The sequence below is a fragment of the Myiozetetes cayanensis genome, unplaced genomic scaffold (assembly GCF_022539395.1).
Source record: "Myiozetetes cayanensis isolate MyiCay16 unplaced genomic scaffold, myiCay2020 scf5-8, whole genome shotgun sequence".
Lineage (NCBI taxonomy): Eukaryota > Metazoa > Chordata > Aves > Passeriformes > Tyrannidae > Myiozetetes > Myiozetetes cayanensis.
In genome coordinates this window covers 102,020,229-102,040,897 of record NW_026087742.1, presented here as the reverse complement: position 1 = coordinate 102,040,897, position 20,669 = coordinate 102,020,229, and the positions used below count along the sequence as shown (strand labels likewise).

The 20,669-nt window shown below is 42.6% G+C and overlaps 2 protein-coding genes across 12 annotated transcripts in view; both read left to right on the top strand.

Moving 5' to 3' along the window:
• MAP7D2 (MAP7 domain containing 2) overlaps positions 1-5,972 on the top strand; it is an 81,618-nt gene extending 75,646 nt beyond the window's left edge. For 5 of the 6 annotated variants that reach the window (XM_050332530.1, XM_050332532.1, XM_050332531.1 and 2 more), the window contains 4 exons: positions 443-496; positions 1,159-1,237; positions 1,896-2,082; positions 3,471-5,972. In XM_050332530.1, coding sequence (XP_050188487.1) covers positions 443-496; positions 1,159-1,237; positions 1,896-2,082; positions 3,471-3,720 — 570 coding nt within the window. In that variant the 3' untranslated portion in view covers positions 3,721-5,972. The remainder of the gene's footprint in view (positions 1-442; positions 497-1,158; positions 1,238-1,895; positions 2,083-3,470) is intronic. The other variant, XM_050332529.1, reaches the window with a different exon arrangement.
• An 8,510-nt stretch (positions 5,973-14,482) lies between these two features.
• The window catches only part of BCLAF3 (BCLAF1 and THRAP3 family member 3), a 57,064-nt gene continuing 50,877 nt past the window's right edge, over positions 14,483-20,669 (top strand). For 5 of the 6 annotated variants that reach the window (XM_050332553.1, XM_050332551.1, XM_050332548.1 and 2 more), the window contains exons 1-2: positions 14,483-14,625; positions 18,387-18,511. The gene's annotated coding sequence lies outside the window, so the exon portion shown is untranslated. The remainder of the gene's footprint in view (positions 14,626-18,386; positions 18,512-20,669) is intronic. The other variant, XM_050332549.1, reaches the window with a different exon arrangement.

The following is a 20,669-nucleotide window of genomic DNA, read 5'->3' as shown; positions in this document are numbered from 1 at the left end:
CACCTTTACAGCAAGAATAACTTCAGATACTTCATTCTATTCTTCTACTCCAGAAAGGCTAACTATTTTTAAAGGAACTGTTTGGAAATAGTTAGAAGAAGAACTAAATTAAAATAATTGCTATTGGCTTTAAACTAATGTCTTGTTCCAGAAATGAGCACAACTCATAACTGCAAACCCTTGGTATTAAAATGCCTTTTCTAAAGTGCCTCTACTGAGAAGGTCATGTTCTGTGAGATCTGATAGGTGAAAGTCAGCTCCAAGTTGTTTTCTACCTTTTGTTTTCTTTATTTTTCTTATTTGTTCTCCATTTTCCAAGACAGGCAGGGATGAGGCCGTGACAGTAAAGAGAAGTGGTTTTTTGTATTTTTCTTCTTCTCTCTGTCTTTTGTATTAAATATTCTGTCTGCTGTCTCATCCTCAAATTTATTTTTATTTGTAGAGAATAGATGAAATAATGAAGAGAACAAGGAAGAGCGAAACACCAGAAATAAAGGTATGAAACCATATGTGATTGCATGATTTGGTTTGGTTTGGTTTTTTGCCATATGTAGAAATTGAATTCTAGAGTAGTTCCATGTCATTAAGTTACTTGGGTACACTCTAGACCCAAATTTTAGTTGTATTTTGAACTGAAAATGACTCTTGGTTTGTCACAGCCATTGCTGTGCCACTGCTGCAGAGACAGCTTTGTGCAAGTGTTGCAGGTTAACCCCCCTTACTGTCCAGGCAAGTAGCCACAGCCTGTTTCTGGATGCTGGGGCTGTAATGTTTGCTGCTGTTGATGTGTCTTTTCCTGCTTTGGACCAGCCAGTGAATTAGTTACTGAGCTCTCCTTGTTAAGCCTGTCAGGAATGTCGGATTGAAAACAAGGCAGTTGAGTCCAGCTAAGAAGTGACAGTCAGGTTTTCACTTCTAATCTACTAAGGAAACTGTTTCTTCAGTTACTTTCAAAGAATGTTTCCTTTTTGAATTTTTAAAAAATTTGCTATGTCTTATTAAAAGGGTGGTGGTGGGGGAGAAAATCCTGTCTTGCTGTTGATGGCCTTGCTTTGACTGCCCTGTGGCCCTGGGCAGTCTCACACATTTTGAGTCCAGTCAGTTCCATGAAGGTTACAGCCCTTCCTCTAATAGACTTGAGTCATTACTTGATTTCAGAAGGAAGAGCCCAAACTGGAGATACCATCAACTTTGAATGTGGAAAAGCAACCAAAGGCACTTGTTCTCAACCAGCCAGGTAAAAATTGCTGTATTTTTCTGACCTATTTGCACAATTGGTTCTCTTCAGAGTTTTGTGATCTGAGGCAGAACATTGTGTATTTTCATAAATTCTTTGCTTTCATCTCAAAAAGAACAGCTACATTTGCATCAGTGACAAATGTTAGAAATTTTGCCACTTAAGCAGAAGAAAGTTTCTCTTCCATTTTAGTACCTGAGGTAGCATTTTTGTAAATGAAAAGTTCTAATGTGTCAATTTGATTGCTGCAATCTACCTTCAAATTTTTTAGGTAGAAAATTTTTGCACACAACCAAGCCTGCAAGCTTTTTATAGTGTGTCTCTAAATCTTACATTTAATTTGACTTTATAAAAAAATATGTATTTAAAGTATTATTAAATAAATATATGTCTGACATTTATCTATGTTTTATTTACTTCCCCAGGCTAAGACTTTTAGTACATGACATAAAAGATAGTCTCTTCCTGTTTCCTCAAATTTAAAAGATGCAGCATAAAGAGTAGTTTTGGAGTGGAAAGAGGAACGACAGTATAGTATGATGAGTCATGAATTTAAATTAAGTCCTACTGCACTGTCAGTCTTCCTTTCTACTCAGTCAGTAACCTCAAACTATTTAAAGGAGCTCCTGCTGTAATAATTTCTAACCTTCTTTTATAGAGATCAATGGATTGGCAACCTGCCTGAAAAGTAAAAGCTTAGAAAGTGCTGCTTCTATAATCCCTTCCCAAGATGTAGTTGCTAATGGACTGAAGTCAGTTCCAGGACTTATTCAGCTGGAAGCTGTTGATGGGAAATCAAACAGCATGGAAGATTCAACAGATGAGGTTCAGTCCATGGATGTGAGGTACAGACCATATCTACCAAGAGGGATTGTGGAATTCATATGAGACAAAATTTTCTGTTTCACTTGTTAATACTTTAGTGCTTTTCTACTCACCTACCCCAGCATGGCAGTCAGGTGTCTGCTGTGGTGTGCTCTGATGCATGAGCTTCTCTGCCTCTATACAAACAGAGTAAAGAAAATAATACATTGAGCATTTTAAGTACTTAACAAGTAGAAGTGTATGGAAATCAGTAAATAATGTTGTGTTTTTAAATACTCTTGGGTTTTCAGAAGGACATGCAGAAAAGAACGATTTTTTAATTTTAAGTTTTATTATTTACATATTTTTATATATAGGATGTTAATTTAAGGGTGTTAAGACAATTTGAAATGTAGAATTTTTATACAGTTCTTCCTTAATCAGTAAGACAGCTGAACCTCTCATACTGTTTCAGTATTTCCAGTAAATATGCATAAATACATAGAAAATGCCCTACTGGGACAGACCAGAAGTCCATGTAGCCCATTCTGTGCAATCCAAGCCCACACTGAAGTGTGGCATTAGGGATATTAGAGGGGGCAGCTCTGCCTTGGCCTTCTAAATAGCCACTGGTTGACATGTTGCCCATGAGTTCGTCCAAGTTGGGTTTTTTTGACCTGCTGATAATGTTTGTGTCCAGGACCTGACCTGGAACAAGTGCTGCAGTACAGTCTCACTGGGTAAATTATGTTCTTTGATCTGTAAATTATGTTCTTTGTTCAGTTTCTTATTGGTGGCATTGGGCACCCCTGAGGGTTTGTGTTGCAGCATTTCATGCCATGATAGTTTTGCCCTCAACTCGTCCCCCACCTTGTTGTGGTTTTAGAAATCTTTGTGAAATCCTTCTCTTCTCCAAACTAAAATGCACTAGCCTTACTAGTCTCAGCAAAGCAGCTGGTTACAGCATTTCTTAAATTTAATTATGGGATTTCTATGTCTGATGTGTATCATAACGTCTTAAGAAATAACTTTTTATTTAAGTTGTGAAATATGAGTGCTTTAAGCAAATGTTGCAGGGTCAGGACAGTAACTTGAAAGGTGTAATAAACATTTAGGTAAGGGAATGGTGCAGGGATTGAAACAGTGAGTGACTGGTATACGGTCAGAAATGTGGGTTTAGGAGATGAGTGCTCACATCACACAACTACCACAAACCTTAATCCTTAAGGGATATAGATTAGGTATGACCTTCCATCCTGAACAGGGCAATGTCTTTTTCTTTGGATTAGGATGTATTCTAGGTAGAGTCTTGCTGCAGCTGGCCTTTAAAATAAGTTTTTGAACTGTCAGAAGTTTAATTTGATTGTTACTTAATGAAAAGTTACCCACGTCTTACTCTGTATCCTCCTTTCATTTATCTTTTGTATAGCCCTGTTTCAAAAGAAGAACTCATCTCTATTCCCGAATATTCACCCATGAATGAACTTATGCCGGGTGTTTCTTTGGACCAAAATGGGACAAGTAATGCCAAGGCTCTTGAAGACCTCTTGGATTTCACAGGACAAGCTACCTACTCCAAGACGTCCAGTGATACCATTAGCCTAGATGACTGTAACAAAAACTTGATTGAGGGATTTAACAGTCCAGGACAGGAAAATACACTTAATTCTATCTGTTGACAGCCTCGCTTTTCAGCAGAACAGATACAGGTACAGTATTGTGATAAACATCTTAGATACAATAAATTGCTGTGATTACTTACTAGCTTCTCAGAAACATTCAACAGCTGTACACAGCAGTGTGGGGAGAGGAAGAAAGCTGGTCTCCTAGATCTTTAAATTCAGTATAATCTTTCCTATTTGCAAATTGGCATCATATGCAAACTGACTGTATCGTAGCAACCACAAGTACCTGGTAAATGGGAACATTTCCTTTATGCATTCGGAATATAATGAGGAGGGTTGTTTTTTTCTTCATTAATACAATACCTTTCCTGTATATCTTTGGAGCCTGTTTGCATGAAGAAAACAGTTAAAAGTGGGGTCAGCCTAGGAAGTGGTAGTTATTGTTGCTGCTTACTCCTTCCAGCTGCTGTAAATACTTGCAGCACGGTGTAGAAATCACATATCCCAAAAAGCCAGCATAGTAAAAAATCACAGCAGGCTTCAGTGACAGTTTCAAAGTACAGTACCACAGTCAGTCTTCTTGAAAGAGTATATTCTAAATTACAAAACTGAGGTCATCTAACTGGTGTGGTTGACTTGATATTCTTGTCTCTCTAATTGACAGTGGTAACAATTCGTGGAGGATTTATATCCCTGTGACGCTACTGGCAGTAAAATATGAGCTTGTCACTTGAAAAAGCTTTCTGCAGTCCTTGAACACTGGATTCCAAATAATCAGAGCTGAATATAACTTGTCTTCCCAGGGAAATAAATATCTTGAGTAACTGGCTGCTTTTGGTAAAAACCAATGATCTAGAGCCTTGATGGTTTCAGGGAAGACGGAGTGTGCATTAGAATTTGAGCTTTAGCTGCTAATAAAGCACTTACTTTTTCTTTTAATTTAAAATTTATCTCAACACTTCACTGTGATTTTTACCTGTGCATTTTATTTTGAAATAATTCTTCCCTAAACTTTATCATACACCCATTTAGACATCTTTTTCTTGTAAATAATGATGGGGTTTGCCCACAGTGCATTGAAACAAAATAATATACTGTACTTTAGTTTTGTGCCTATCTTTTTTGTCTCTAATAAGGAATTATTGGCAACTTTTATGAGGTGTATAATTCAAAACTATAACTGAAGAGGCTTGAAAAACATACAGCTGCTGGAATCAAAAGAGCCTTCTTATTGACTGTGGAGTGTGGGAACTATCCCATTACGGTTACATTGACACTTTTAGTCACTAGTGGCACTTACTGGTTAATATTAATTAGTCCGGGAGCAACTATCAACTGTGTGTTTAAAAACATGTTTGTGTAACACCTGTAAGCAAAGTAGGCAGAATGCCTGGTGTAATCCCATAATATATATGTAGTATAGCTGTAGTAGATCCAAGTGATGGTCAGGAGGGTGAGATAATATGTTCACTTTTGAAGATGCAGACACTTGATTGATACCACCAGGCTTTCGATCACACAGAGAAGTATTTTGTATTCTGTAGTCTCAACAAAATGAGATTTAGTGAGCAGCAAAACAATATGTGAATGTTGCAGCAGAAACACAAAGGCCAAGACACGTGGGGGGAACTGAGGGGCCCTTAACATTCTGTATGGAACAGTTCACATCAGGATGTACGAGGTCTGGGCATCATGTGCCATACAATGTTAACTTTATTTCTGTTGGTGAACCTTTATGCTAGATCAAGTGCTGCTTTAAGGATATTTTTGTTCTGTTCCTTATAAGAATGAATTTTAAATACAACTCTCTTTGGACACTAACACAAAAGAAGTGAAAACTTGAGGGGGTGGTGTTTTTTTTTATTTGTTTTTGTTGGGTTTGTTTGTTTGTTTGTTTTTGGGGTTTGTTTCCACATGTAAGGGAGTTCACAGTATAGACTGAGCTCAGTTGTAGCACTGTTCTTGTGTTCTTTAAAGTCAGCAACGGGAAAGTAACCAGTGGTATTATGTGCAATGCATAAAGAAATCATACCTACAACAACCCAGCTTTATTTATGTTAGTGTTCTTCAAAGAAATACTTTCTTTGGACTGTGCAGTAAGCTGTAGCATGGTACTGTGTCTTCCAAATTAGTCCTTCATCTATTTCCTAAATAATAAACAGAAACAGTTTGTTTTGCTGTAATACATTGTGTTTGACAAATGTCATATTATATTTTATTATGGTGTCATTGTATAACCTGTAGATTTCTGTATTTGCATGACCTGTATAGCATGTATAAAGGTGAAATACATTTTCATTTATGAATCTGAGTTGTTTCTTAGTGCTTTTTATTCCCAGCAAAATATGACTCATTTAAAAACACATATATCTGTTCTGAGGTGTTTTCTGAAGGAGAGTGGAATACTGAATGAAAGAGTGGTTGTCAGAACCTCAGAATATTTCACCCTTGTTCCCATTGCCACGTACTCATTTTCTTCCTGAGGTCTTGCCAATACACTGAGGAAATGGAGGCTGGTGGCAGAAGAGCCTTAAGGTGAGGGCTTCCAAATCGTGGCATCCAGGGTGCTAGTGACAGTACACAGGCCAGTTTGCAGCCCCAGCCTCTGCCCTCGGGCAAAGAAAATAAGGAGAAGAAAACTTGGGAGCTGTATCCATTAGACACTGTTCTCTTTAGTGTCCAAGAGCTGTTCTGTAAGGGTACTTTGATTTAAATGCTAAATTTCTTTTCAAGCTACATGCACACACTGCTGCTTAGAAAAAGGCCAGGCCCGGAGCTGCTGTTAGTTTTTTAGTGAAATGCTGGGGAGAAATTTTAAAATATTTTTTGTTTAAATAATAACTTCTGTCAAAATTGAAAATGAGAGGATCTACCTTTATTATGAAGTATATTAATAGTTTCCATGGTGACAGTTCATCTCATTTGTATTGACTCTTGAATCATTCATTTTATTTGTTCTCTCAATTATTTACTAGATTGAAGGAAGCAAGATAAGTGAGTATTCGTGAAGAAAAACATTGCATATTCACATTTATATTTGCTTTCAAATGTGAGTTTATAAATCTGGCTGAATATCTGGAGCAAGTACTGTTAGCTGAGGGGTTAAATCGCTGCTTTTTGCCTTTGGTGATACAACCTCTTCATACCAGTCCCATACTGCTGTTTGCTGCTGTGATTCAAGATTGTGCAATGAGCTTTACTTTTAATTAGTCAGTGGTCTTGAAACTGCAGTGAAGGATCGCTAGTGACTCACACAAGTCCTTGGTAGATCTTTTCTCCTGTAAAGCACTTGAGAATCAAGCTGTGAGTAGTAAGAAAAAGAGTTGGGTGTTGATCCTTGAGTGGCTTTTTTATAAACAGTTGAATGGATTATTTTTGTTAGTTTACTTTTATAGTAAAGTGATCTGAAAACCCAAGTTGTACACACAGAGAAGAATCAGACACTGCTACTGTCCTTCTGCAGATTTGTTTTTATGTAGCTATTAGTAAGTTTCTAGTACTTAAATAAATAATACCTGTGTGGTAATTGGGCATTACAGTAGCTCTCTGATTAGGTTCAGCACTTTCCATGCTGTTGCCCTGGGAAATGACACCCAAAGCTTGCCTTGGGCCCCAGCAAAGGCCCTGAGCTGACCTCCGTCTCCCTAGGCTGCATTTTCATCTAGTGATGGAGGGCTAAAAGGGAAGGAATCATCCTCTCTCTTGTAATTGCACAAATTCTGTGGAGAAAGCCACAGAAGTAGCAGAGACTTGCTACTCTGGCTGCCAGGGTGGGGATCTTTCCAGGTCAGAGAAGCCTGGGGCCCCAGGACACTTCTGGGCTCCAGTGCTGCACTGCAGCCTGGAGGTCCCATAAAGGTTTGAACTGTGGCCCATCCCCTGTATTAAAATGTAAATCGTTCAATATTCAGGAGCTGAAGACTAGTTACTCTGTGAGGTTTGCATCTTGTTTGCTCTAAGCCTGGTCTGTATCCTGCATATCCTTACTCCTGTGAGCAGCACAGATGAATCAGCAGGGATAGGCTGCTCCTTCTCCTGCTTTAGTGACCTGTGGAACTTCTTCCTTACTCCTCCCCTCCCCCTTCCTATTCAAGAACAAGGTAGAAACTGAAGAAGTCTCTTAGTTTGCTTTCATTTCAGGGCAATGTTGTTCAAGCTGTTGGTTGCCTCCAAAAACAGTGCAGTGGTGGTTCACCTGAGCTGCCTCTGTGTAGGTGTGTGCACAAATATACCTAAATGGCAGCTACCTGACTTTTGGGAATGTTGGTTTTCAGTATCAATATTAAACTCTGAAAATTGTATCAGTGCTGGGCCAACTATGCTGAAATCTGGAAAATACAATGTATGTCAGGACTGAATGCAATGTTCTCTGGATTTTCTTCTTCATTGTAAGAAAAGCAGGTTTTAAATTCAGTCAATCTGTCCAGAATACATAGACTTAAAAATAACAGAAAAATTAAAATATTCAGATGCATTTTTGTTATTGTTGTTAGTGGCAGTAATAGCAGTCCAGAACACAGTGAGGCACAAAGTTCATCTCTTCCCCAGTTTTTTAGCCCATCATGATCTCCTACAGCTGAAGAGTACGTGATGCTGTTCGCTGTCAGCCAATTTAACATGTCTGTTAAAGCAACGTGTGAAGTGTAAAAGCCCTTAAAACTGCAGGCAGAAACACTAAGAGAGAGGATGTTTAAGCTTTTAAAATAATTACATAAAGTATAAGAAAATGGTTTCCTGACCACTGGAGTAATTTTAGATGCTTGTTTTGTTCCCAGTTGCCTTGTTTGTTCTCCAACGTGTGTAAGTTTTATAGCATTTCTAACGATTCAAGGCTGAGGTAGTAATGAGGTAGTAAACTAGTGGGTTTGATGATCACTGGAGGCCTGCAATTTTCAGGATCAAAATAAATGCTCTGGAAGGTAGCGTGTCGTGTTCACTTGGGAGCTTTGCAAAAATAGATGCGTATCCCTGCTGAAATCAAACCTTAATGATTTCCAGAGAAAAAACAACTGTGAGGCAGGAGAGATCCAATGAATAGAAGGTAAAAAAGGTAAGCAATGTGCTGTGTGTTCTATGAAATCCTTGCTCTAAGAATAAGTTTATAAAATAGTTGCATAAAGAGCTCAAACCAGCAGCTTTGCATTGTTACTTAGATCTTGCTGTGCCTAAAAGGAATAAGTTGAAGTCGATTGCTGTTGTAGGTGATTGACGTGGTACAGGAATGGACCCAAGAATCTAAAATTGTGTAACTGGAGAAAAAAATTAATTGGTGTGAGAGATGTTCAGAATCAGGGAAATTACTCTGTCAGTATTTTCTCCTTTTTTTTTCTAGAAATAACAGCCTCTCCCACCAAATTCAGTATGTGAGCAGCACAGTAAGCAGGATCAGGACAATATCTCTAACACCGTATTAACATTCTCACACATCCCTTTTCAGAGTAACTTCTCTCTTTTAAAATACATATAGCAAGATTGTCTGAAATATTATTAGCACCTTAAATATGCAGAGCTGTGGGGATTTATAGCAATAAATTCCATGTAGTTGCTCCTAATTTTTCTGGAGGGAGGTCTCAATCTAAGTTTTCACTCAGTCCTTTTGTTTTCTTTTTCTTAAACCTCTCATCAGTTCAGATACATAAATCCAAGAGAAGACAGATTCTGGTGGTTGCCTGCTGGAATGGGTTTGTTCTCTCAGTGTCAACACAGACTGTCCACACCTCTCAAGGCAGAGGAACAGGAAGTTTGAGGAATCTTATGGAGACTGAATATGTGCAGTATTGTGTCAGGGACAGCAGTGAAGCCCCACTGGTACTGGCAATGAATATAATCCTGGTCAGACATGGCCAAAACTTGCCCAGCTGAGCACTGGCTGAGAAGTTCTTCCCTTTCAGCAAGCAACGTTTGTATTTCTAACCTACGTTTTTACAAGGTTAATTTGTGCTGATGTTCTTGGGCCAGTGTTACTTTTCAGGGCAGAAAGTGTCCTGTAGCAAATGAAGCCGCTGGTGGATTTAGCAAATAAATGAGCTGAGGAATGGGTGAAGGTCACAGGCACTGAAGAATGCTAAGATACTTGGTATGTATTTACTACCACATATTTACTATAAAAGTCCCTGAGGCAAATCAGTGTCAGTCATGCCCACAATGTCTTGAGCTGAACATTTTGAAATTTTATCTCTCCTCAGACTTCTCATCCTGCTGTTTCACTGCAATTTCTCCTGCTGTCATCTTTCCAAGAACTGGCTCTTGCACAGGCAAAGAACTGCAGCCTTTTTGTGCCTCTGCCTTCCTCCTCAAATTCATCTGGTGTAGCCCCTTGGGTGATAAGCTCAAAGCCTTTGCTTTTAAAATCCTGTTACTGTATTTATGTCACACATTGGTGTTAATTCATACACTGAGATTGTTTTCACTGGTATTTTGCCAAAATCCTACCAAGTTTACACAGGCCTTACGCCTCCCAGCAACAGCACATTTTCACATCTTGTTACAGGAAAGCCATGATAACCTTGTAAATAAAACATTTGGGCTTCCTTACGTCATGAGAACCCAGGCCTGATAGAGGCTCTCTTTGAAGAGTAAGTTGGTGATACTATCAGAGCCAAGTCATGCAGTCAGTCATCCTCTCACATTCCTTTGGGTTTTAATTGAACAATTATTTTTCAGCTTTCCTTAAGTTTCAAGGCTAAATAATGTAGGACTTACTTATTTCCTCAGTTAAGAAGAGAGTCATTATCTGTTGCTTTGAGCCTAGACTGAAAAAATATCACATTTCCCCAGAAAGCTGTTTAAGTTCTTAAAACTAAATTTGGGGTTTTGGCTTTATTCTTTAACAACTTCTTGCCTTGTCTGGATAAGGTATTACAGATTTAAAGTTACTTTGACAAGTGACTTCAGGAATTGACCTAAACACTAATACCTCATTTTCTGTAAAATAAGAGCTGATGCTCCTTTGCTGGGGACTTGGAGGTTTAGCTAATTTTGTTCCACTGAACAACAGAAATATTTCTTTATTATTATTTTCATTAGAAGAAGCAAATGAGTAGGGTGCCTGCAAAGAATTAGGCAGATTGCCCTCATTTCAAGACAGAAGAGACACTTTGTGGTTTGGTGAAAGTATTTTAATAAAAAAATGCCTGATTGCACTAAGGGGTGGTGGTGGGTGAGGGGCAGAAGAAGAAAGCATAAAAGTGAAACTCCTCCAAAAGCAGAGTTTCAAGTTAATGAAGCATGCAAATCTTATCAGGAGGCATAACAAGACAGTGAAGTACAAAAGAGACATTTCCCTTTAGATATTAGATATATGTAGATATTATGAGTGGTTGATTGGTAAAACCATGATTACCCTTGAACTGCAGTTCTTGATGGTGGATTGTGCCCCTGAGGGTTTTGACTCCATCAGACCCTCTCTCACTGCTCCAACGTGCTTCTTCCCTTTTAAGTGTCACCATCTACGGGCTCTGTCTGCAGACAACAAAAAAATTGTGTATGATAACCAAGCTCACCTACTCCTTACAAAGAGCTTTTAATTTAATTTATTTGGTGCACCTCGGTGGAGTAGGTGTTGAGCAGCAGCTGCTGTGGTGGTCAGCCCTGCCAGTGCAGGAAAGCCCAGGCAATGCTCCCCAGCACAGCTCGGGCTCCCTTGCTCTGCCTGCTGCTGTGCCTGACCTTGCCAGCAATCAAGGAAATGTTTTATTTCCTTTTTTTTTTTTTTTTTTTTAGATTAGCATAATACAGTTCAGCAAAGTTCAGTGCCAACAGTAACATTTTATGTGGAAAATGAAATGCCTCCTTGAAAGAACAGATACACAGGATCTGTCTACTGTTGAGGGCTAGTTCCTGCCTTTGAATTTTAGGTAACTTCCATTCATCATTTCCAAGTATTTAGCATGCAAACCACAGCCATGCTCTTTCCAAAGGGAATGTTTACTAAATTAAACATTAAAGGAATACGAAAGTGATTCTCTATTCTAATGACACTTAATTAGAAATAAAACATGGAAATAGATTAAAATAATTAGTCTTAATAAGCAGTAATTGCCAAGTCTTGTGCAATAGAATAGCCTTCACAATTCGGAGATGGGGAATAATGATGCTGTGGAGCTACTAACAGGCACTGATTTGAATATTAATATAACTTGTAAAGTGTGCTTAAGTTTTTGTTTTCTTAGACTACATGGTCCCAACCACTGAGATCCTTGTGTACTTAATATCCAGCAGGATGGTATCCATCCTGCTATCCATCAGTATAAATGTATGTGGGATCAAGACCATCTGAGGCACCTTCAAGTAAAGAGGTCAATAATGAAATTTGATAATTTCATTTTTGTAATGTAGAAGTTTATCCTTATTTATCCTATCCATATTTATCCTTATTATATGGAGGCTGGCTGGCTGTACTTCATGCTTTGGACCAGTTTTTGCTTCAAGTTCCAGGGCAGCGGTAGCCCCTCTATGTGCAGAAATCAGGCAAATCACTACTCCAGCTGAAGTAAGGAATAAAATCAAACTTTTTTTTATTGTTAGTTTGACTTTATGAATCTTGAGAATGAAAGTGTGGCTGCCTATACAGTGATTATCCCAAGTATTGTGAGAGCTGTGCCGAACTGGTACTGCACATTATGTGGCTCAGCCGCCCCAGGCTGGACCAGGTTTCTTTGGGAAAGTGCAGATTAACAGCATCTGTCTGCTTCAATCTCACTGTCTCTGTCTAAAGCTCACTGAGCCCAGTTCTCATCCCAAGTGTCTAATAACAAAAATGCCAACATGGCAAAGAGGAAGCATTATTTAGTCCAGCTTGACACTGGACTAAATAGACACTGTCACTATGCCCTACACTTCAGTAAGTCTTTTGCAGTCCCTTTCAATTGCAAAAACACTACAATTAAATTTAAAAATAATCCTATACTTCTACATGTTTTGACTATGAGAATTTCAAAGTGTTTTGGTGAATGCAGGAAATTATTTTATACAGAAATTGTGTGGGGTTCCTTGTGTTTGAGCTAGTCCACAAAGAACTAAGCAGGATATAACTTCACCCTATTAGGCCATGGTTTGATGACAGAGTAAATGTAGCACTGTGGCTCTGAGTTGGATCAAAAATATTAAGGCTGTGTAAAACAGAGTGCTAACTCTGCCTCTTTTTTGGGCTTAAATTAATTTGATTAAAAAAAAAAATGTTGACAGGCTAACTTTACACCAGATCAGATATCGCCTGTCTGTGCCCTGTAATTATACGGTATCAAGTATCACTCATCTTCCTGCAGCTACTGTAAAAATGCAAAACCAACATCAGTTCTGCGCTTGGGCTAAACTAAAAGTGTGTGCCTGCATCTGAGCTGAATCAAATTTTATATTAATGAGCTGATCTGACAATGCACCAAAGTAGTATTCACGATCCTTGACCAACAGCCTTGGATGCCAGTGTAATCTACATAGCATCAGTTTGCGTGATCTTTAAATCTATTTCTGGGTGGTTTTCTGCCATAAAAAGGTGTTCTGTTTTGAAAGGACTTCAGTATGTGTCAGTGTGTGACCCTGCTGTTTACAGCTCCTGAAGAAAAAACTCACGCCAAACCTGTCGGGCCTGCTGGCTATCAGGACTGGCGATCGAGGGAATGAATCCGATCTCCCAGGGAAGGAAAGCGCTGCCATCCTGCAGTGCAAGCTCCGACAGGAACTCCAGGAACTTGCTAAGAGCCTCGGTGAGCACCACCTACATCTCACGACCCTCACAGCATCAGCCTGGGACAAGGGGGCCATGGTCGCCTCACCTCAGATGGGTTCAGCTGTGGAATTGAGCCCATCCAGCCTCGGTCTTTGGTCCAGCCTTTCCTGCCTGACCCACTACGGCACAGGCAAGACCAGCAAAAGGGCCAGGACCATGGTATGTCCCTGGCAAACAAACACCAGCACTTCGGGCCTGCCCCGCTCTGGCCACCCCCAGCCCCATGCAGGAGAGCGCAGCCACTCCCTGTGCTAGAGGGGTGGTGGGAAGTGTCACAGAAACACAGAATATTCTGAATTGGAAGGGACCCACAAGGATCATTGAGTCCAACCCTTATCCCTTCATAGGACAATCCACAAGAGTCACATCATGTGCCTGAGAGCATTGGCCAAATTCTCCTTGAACTCTGTCAGGCTTGGTGCTGTGATCATTTCCCTGGGGAGCCTGTTCCAGTGCCCAGCCACCCTCTGGGGGAAGAACCTTTTTCTAATATCCAACTCCAACCCTTCCTGGCACAACTTCAGGCTATTCCTTCAAGTCTCTCCCTGGTCACCACAGAGAATAGATCAGTGCCTGCCCCTCCTCTTGCCCTAGTGAGGAAGTTGTAGACCATGATGAGGTCTCCTCCAGGCTGAACAAGACAAGTGCCCTCAACCACTCCTCAAACGGTTTCCGCTCGAGACCCTTCACCATCTTTGTTGCCCCTTAATATCTTTCTTATATCGTGGTGCCCAAAACTGCACCCAATATTCAAGGTGAGGCCGCCCCAGTGCAGAGCAGAGCGGGACAATCCCCTCCCTCGACCGGCTGTCGATGCTGTGCCTGATGCCCCCGGTGTCACGGGAGGGGCTCTGCTTTCCACGGGGCGTTCCAGCCGAGTGGCTGCTCGGAGCTCAATACGCCGGGAAGCACCAGAGCTCCCCGTCCCGCCCCGCGGCCGCCCCGAGCAGCAGCAACAGCAGCAACACAGCCCGGCCCGAGGGTCCCGGGGGGCGGGGGCGGCCCCGGCCCGAGAGGGGCGGTCGGGGGCGGTGCCGGAGCCACCACCTCCCGGCCCCGCCCGGCCCGCCCCTTCCGGGCCGCCCGCCCCCCGCCCGCCCTTTCTCTCCGCCGCGCCCGTGGGGAGCAGCCTCGGCCGCACGGCCCGCGGGACCCGCCCCGCTGCTCGCCAGGCACCTGCTCGGGGCGGAGCGGCGGCGGCCGGAGCAGCGGCGGGAGCGGCTCCGCAGGCGGTGAGTGCGGGGACCGGCCCCGCGGCCGCGGTGGGCCCTGCTGAGGCCCGGCCAGGGGGGCGGGGGCCGGTGCCGCGGGCAGGGGGAGCCGGAGCCGGGGTCGGGGCGGCCGCGGGCATTGTCCCTGTCAGCGCCGCCCCGGCCTGGCCCCAGCCCCAGTCCCGGCCCCGGCGGGTGGGGAGAGCGGGCGGGCCGAGCCGCCCCGGGGGCTCAGCCGGGCCGGGGTACGCGGGTCTCCCTCGCGCCCCCCGAGGGCCCGGCCGGGAGGCGGCGGGGCCGGGTGGGAGGTGCCCCCCGGGAGGGCCGGCCCGTTGGGAGCGTTGGTGCCGGGCTGGAGGTCGGCGGGGCTTGCGCTGCTCCCATCTTGGGTCTGGCGGGGCAGCGGCACCCGGACCGCGCCTCCCTGAGCACAGACCCGTGTGTTCGTGGTGCGGTGCCTTCGGCGAGGGTTGGGAGGGCAGGAACAAAGCGCAGGGCAGGGGCGACAAAGTCGCCGCGGGTCTGTCGGCCGTGCCCCCGTGTCGGGAGTGTTCCAGAACAGCCGTGTGGGGTGAATCCTCAGGGCCGGCAGCACCGCAGAGCGGAGATCGCTGCTCGCTGCTCTGTAAGGACACCCCAGAGGTGAGCAAGGCATAAATGCCAGCAGTCCCTGTTCCCAGTAATCTATACGTTGTCACACGCGGATTTACGCCAGTTAAAGTCGTTGTGAAGACTTTAAGCGGTACAGGTTTCGTATAGCAGTTACATCTCAATTTCAGCACGTCTTTGGTTTAGCTTAATATATTTTCTAGACTGAGTCAACCCAAAGCAAGATGACTTGGTGCTGGTTTGTCCAAATCAGTGGTTTTTTTGATACTTCTTTGGTTGGTTTAGTTCATTATGCACAATTATTCATACAGCCCTGGGGTGCAGTAGCGTCTCATGAGGAACCACTGATAGCAGTCTACTCACTTGGCTCAACTCCATCCAGGACAGCAATACCTAATTTTTACTGCCATTCTTAAATGCCCCAAGTCACTTATAAATATAGTTTAGGTTCCTGAGTTACAAGGGTTTAAAACAAAGGCTACTCAAATTGCTGGGAGATTTTAATTAGCTGCTTACCTTGCGTGTTTGTGGGCCTCAAGGAAAAGTGAATCTTTCATGAAAGTCTTGCTGGGTGTGGATGGCTGGAGGAAGAGTATGGAAGAGGATGCCAGGAAGGGAGGGGAAGAAATATGCAAAAGGCATGGAAGGATCTCTGATGATGGATGTCATGTTGTGGCAGCCTGACACAGGGCTGGGCAGAGAGGGGCAGAGAACACGGATGACTAAGTCTTTCCCCTTGTTTCATATTTATACTCTGTAAGACTCATCAGAAGCTATGAGGATTTCTCCCATTTCATTTTTTCCCTACTATTGGTGTTGACGAGGTGAACTGAATTAATTAACTTCCTCTAGAGGCACACCCTCTTATCCTGATAAACAGCTGTCAGTCTTGAGTGTCCATGCACTCCTCCACATCTGCCTTCAGCAAAATAACTGGTATTTCTGCCACTGCTTTTGTAAGAGTGATCAAACCAACTCTCCATCCGCCTGCGCTGGGATGAGATGGGCTTGATTTCTGTGCAGTCTTGGCTTGTGGGTGTTCACAAGGAGGTAACAGTGGCTGGGTTGGTGTTGCAGCAAGCTGATGAGCGATGTGGTTGCACAGAGTTAGGTTTGCTTTTCCTCTCAGGTGGCAGCAGGCGCTCGCTGTCTGCAGGGAAGGGAGGAAACATGCTGGGAGTCTTCCAGCAAGGGTGCATTTCTCTGATGTGACTGGAGAAGGCAGCCCGGGCTTCCCAGCCTCGTGGTAATGCTGCTGTGTGGCATCTCTGATTCTGAATAAATAAGGGTCTCATTTTAGTTTCCTGGTGGTTTTGTTGACCTAAGGTGAAAAAGCAAAGGTTTCCATCGTGGTTTGTATGTGTTAGAGAGGCAGGAAGTTGTGGTAGTTTGTCTCTGGGACTATGACATGCTTCTGGTGTTCCCTTAGAAAGTGGTAGGCAGAAGTGGCTGGGGATGGTGCTGTGACATTTGACACTGTAGTGGACAGGTGTTAAAGGCCTCTAATTCAACACATTATAAAAATGGCTCACTAATATGTGTATGGGTTGTGCTTTCTTTGTGTAAAAAAAAAAAAAAAAAAAAAAGGTTTATTGGAGAGTTAAACACCTCACTTACTATGTGACACAGATTTATCCTGCTCAGTCCTTCCAAGTTGGCATTGTAATCTGTTTTTCTGCAAAGGTGAGGCATCGCCTGCTAATTAGTGTCATTAAACGGGTTACTTTAAATGAGAACACAGAAGTTATATATTCAGTAGACTTACTCAGTTATTTTTATTCTTTTGCTCAAATATGCAGGCACGGGGGAATACTTTCTATGTATTCCATTACTAATTTGTTTAGTGGTCCATTAGGAAATTCTGTATGCTTCAGCTAGGCCTGTACTTTCTGTAGTGTCCCTGCACGGCACAGTTACCGTGCTAATTTGAGGCCTGGTTGTCTGTTAACAATCCTTGGCATTGGGATACAACCTGTATAAAACCTGCCTTCCCCAGCTTGTGCCAAAGAAAAACGATAAAGCTGAGAAGGAGGACAAGTTATGAAGGTGGTTTAAAAAAAAAAAAAAAGGATCATCTCCCTGGTAGTGTTGGTGGTGAGGATTTAGGCTGTAAGACAGCAGTGACCTGGGGGTGGTGCTACCGGACCTGCTACACAATATTGTGGAGATCCAAAATATAACCTTGGAGATGTGGAAGGTGCTCTGAGAGTGATAAAAGTCTAGGAGGAGGGATCTGTAATCAAAAAGAGCAGTTGTTGAATATAGGAGGGCCATGAGAAAACTGAGGATGGAAATTTGGATCTCAGTCACTTGCATTGATCTTTTACTTGCTGTGTTGTCTAAAAGAGGGAATGGTTTAGAAATCCCTCAGCAGAATTTCATTTGCCTCAGATGAGTGTGTGTCCTTGACTTGAACAGATGCTCTAGCTCATAGTTTTCAAACCTGTCACATATGTCCTTCCCTGAGGTGACGTGCCTTGGGATGGGAGTCACCTCCATGTGCTGGCAGAGCTGTAACTGGGCTCCAGGCACCTCTGGTGCTGGGACAGCATTGCTGGAGCACAGGCCAGGCTTGGTGACATCCTTTCTCCAGCCCCTGGAGGGCTGGGGTTGGTGGATGCAGGTGCCATTTGGGAGCCGTGGTTTTGAGATCAAAGGTGTTTAGTGGAAAGCTCACAGAGAAATGGGTGTATGCATGACCTAGCACTGCATTGGAAACCTCTGCCTGTGGTGATGGTACTGAAGCCAATCTAGGAAGCCTTGACGAAAAAAGTCCTGTTGCAGGTTGAGAAACACTGAGACTGGTTTGTTGGGGGGTGTTTGTCTGGTTTTGCACTCCTTCCTGGGCGTTTGCTGTTGGAGATGATAAGGTTTGCCTGGAAGCTGAATAGAAAAGAACATGCCAGGCTTGTGTTCTGCTTGGACAGTGTCTGGGGTGGGTGCTGCTGGGACAGCCTTTGAATCAGATATTCTAACCTACCTACTAGAGAAGCTGCCAGTTCTATGCTTTTCACTTAATGATGGTGTAGATGGCTTTCTGTACTGCAGATTTTAAGATTTTTTTTTTTTCTTTTTAAATGTCTGGATTGCAGCTGGGAGTTTGACTGTATTTCTGTCAAAGACTTGGTTGTCCTGGTATTGAGTATCAATTGCTGGTTTTATTTTCTTGACAGACACTGCAACAATAGAGACTTTGGCGTGTCCCTTGCAGCTTCCGATTGATCCCTGCCTAGAAGACAGTCAATGGAAAGCTTGGAGCTGCTCCTTATCTATTTGGGCAAAGTGAGAGAAAAGTGAGGTGGGTAGTTTTTGCAGCAGGAGTCAGTGTCTGTCTTCCTGTCAGCTGTGGGACCCAACCTATGAGACTTGCTTATCCCTCTCCTCTAAAAGGTTTGCCAGTCAGTGGCAGTGGTGGCCGGGCAATCCCTCACTGAGGGTGAGGAGTGAGGAATGGCCTCTCCCTTCACTGGAGGTGAAATGGCATTGAACAGCAGTTCCCTGGTGATGAGCCCTGTTGGTATTGGATCTGCCTCCTGTGTGTCCTAAATAGAATTTCTTCCATGATCTGTTGTAGATGATAGAAGAATCCAAAAACCTTATAAAACAGTCCATACAATTGTAAGTGTTTACAGGAGAGTTAACTGCTTCTACTGTGTATGGTGAACAGACACAGGGTTTAGCAAGGTTTCAGCTGTTTCGGGCTTGCTGCTGTGGGGCTCTTTGCATTAGGAAGAGCTCCATTTCCCTCTGTCCAGGTAGATGACTGCAGTCATTTAGTCACTTGTGATTTCTTGTGTTTCTGCTGGAGAATGTCAAGGAGGTTGAAGATTGTTCTGTTCAGGAGAGCAAGTTGGTAAAAATTTATAGCCTTTCTGAAAGAACATGTGTTCAAATTGGCACATCCCATACAGTTTCTGGTTGGTTTTGAGCTGCTTGTCTCAAGATACTGCTTTCAGGTTTGTAGTAGATATATACTACAAGAATTTTGTGTTTGTTAAAGCACTGATCTCTCAAGGGTGGAATCAAAGAGAGCTGGCAACAGACTTGAGGCCATTTCTCCTGAGAGGGAGATTTCAATTCCAAAAGTCAAGGGAAAGAAAATAAAAGGTGGGATTCCCATTAATATTTAAAAACTGTCTAAGCACAGTTACTGATAACTCCTCCAATAAGTCACTTATTGTTGTAACACAGCAAACACAAGCAGCACTATGAACCTAATAATGCTTTTTAGTTAAAAAAATAGTTCTTCATGTTTTCATAGTGACAGCATCTCACAAAGCACAGCAGAAGGTCTTGAAGAAATTCATAGCCCAGAGCAACCAGGTCCTGGTTTATTTCTGCTCCAACATGACCTGGCTTTTCAGAAGCACCTGGATGCTGACTCAGAAACTGTAGGGCCTACACTTGATTCAAGTAATTCTGCTATAGACAGGCTTGCTACCCAATACCATCCTACAAAAAACTTGCTTTTGGTATGGAACCATACTGCTAGTCTAGTTGAGGTGATTTAAACCTGGATTTAGCAACGGGTTTACAAATTCTATATAGATTAATTTGTGATTCTGGTGTTACATGGGGACTCTTGGTTGGGGCCGAGTGTCTGCTGCCTTTGTATGGTGTGTTCCTCTGTGAGGAAATCTTACTGCATAGGTCACTTTTGAGGAGGTGCATTGAAACACACGAACACTTCTTTCCACTAAACAAAAGGAGTGTCTTCTTTGGAAATTACAGCAGTCCTCCTTATCCTAAGGCAAGATCTAGGACATGTTGTCACAGTGCTTCTCAGGCTTTTAGGTACCATTGTTTAGCCAGTCTCGAAAGAATAAGGAATTGCTCGTTATGTATGTTCCGTTTCTCCCTCGATCAGTCTGGCAGATCAGGTTCTGTACCAATGGATGGGTGGGGTTTAATGGTGCTTTTGTCTTCTTGGTGTTTACGTACTCACTTGAAAATGAAGAGTGAAGTTCAGAACCGAAGGGAAGATATAAAGAAATAATTTGATCAGCACGTAAAACGTTGTCACCTTTAAAAGTTAACCAGAAGAGAGGATAGTAGTGAATCTTTGAAGCTTGCTGGGCACACACCACGTTTTGAAATGTGTTAGCTGGGGAGTGTGTTTTTTTGTTTCTGAAATAATGTTCTGTTTTGTAAGGTGTGTTTGTATGGGTGAAAAATAGCCAAGCATTTTTGTCACAGCATTACTTTTCTTTGAAAAATAATATTTAATGAATACTGGCATTGGAGCATCATATTTAACTTTGGCTAGCGTGATGTTCAAGTAAGCAAAGGGTCTGAAGTTAATTCATGCTGTGCAGCCCTCAGATACATGCCTTTAGGATCTAAGAGGCAGGGATAACTTCATATTTGAAAGCTCAGGGAACAAGTATTGTATTTTCTCCTTGTGGTACTTTGGGATTGGATTTTTTTTTTGCTTCACTATCCCTTGCAACACTTAA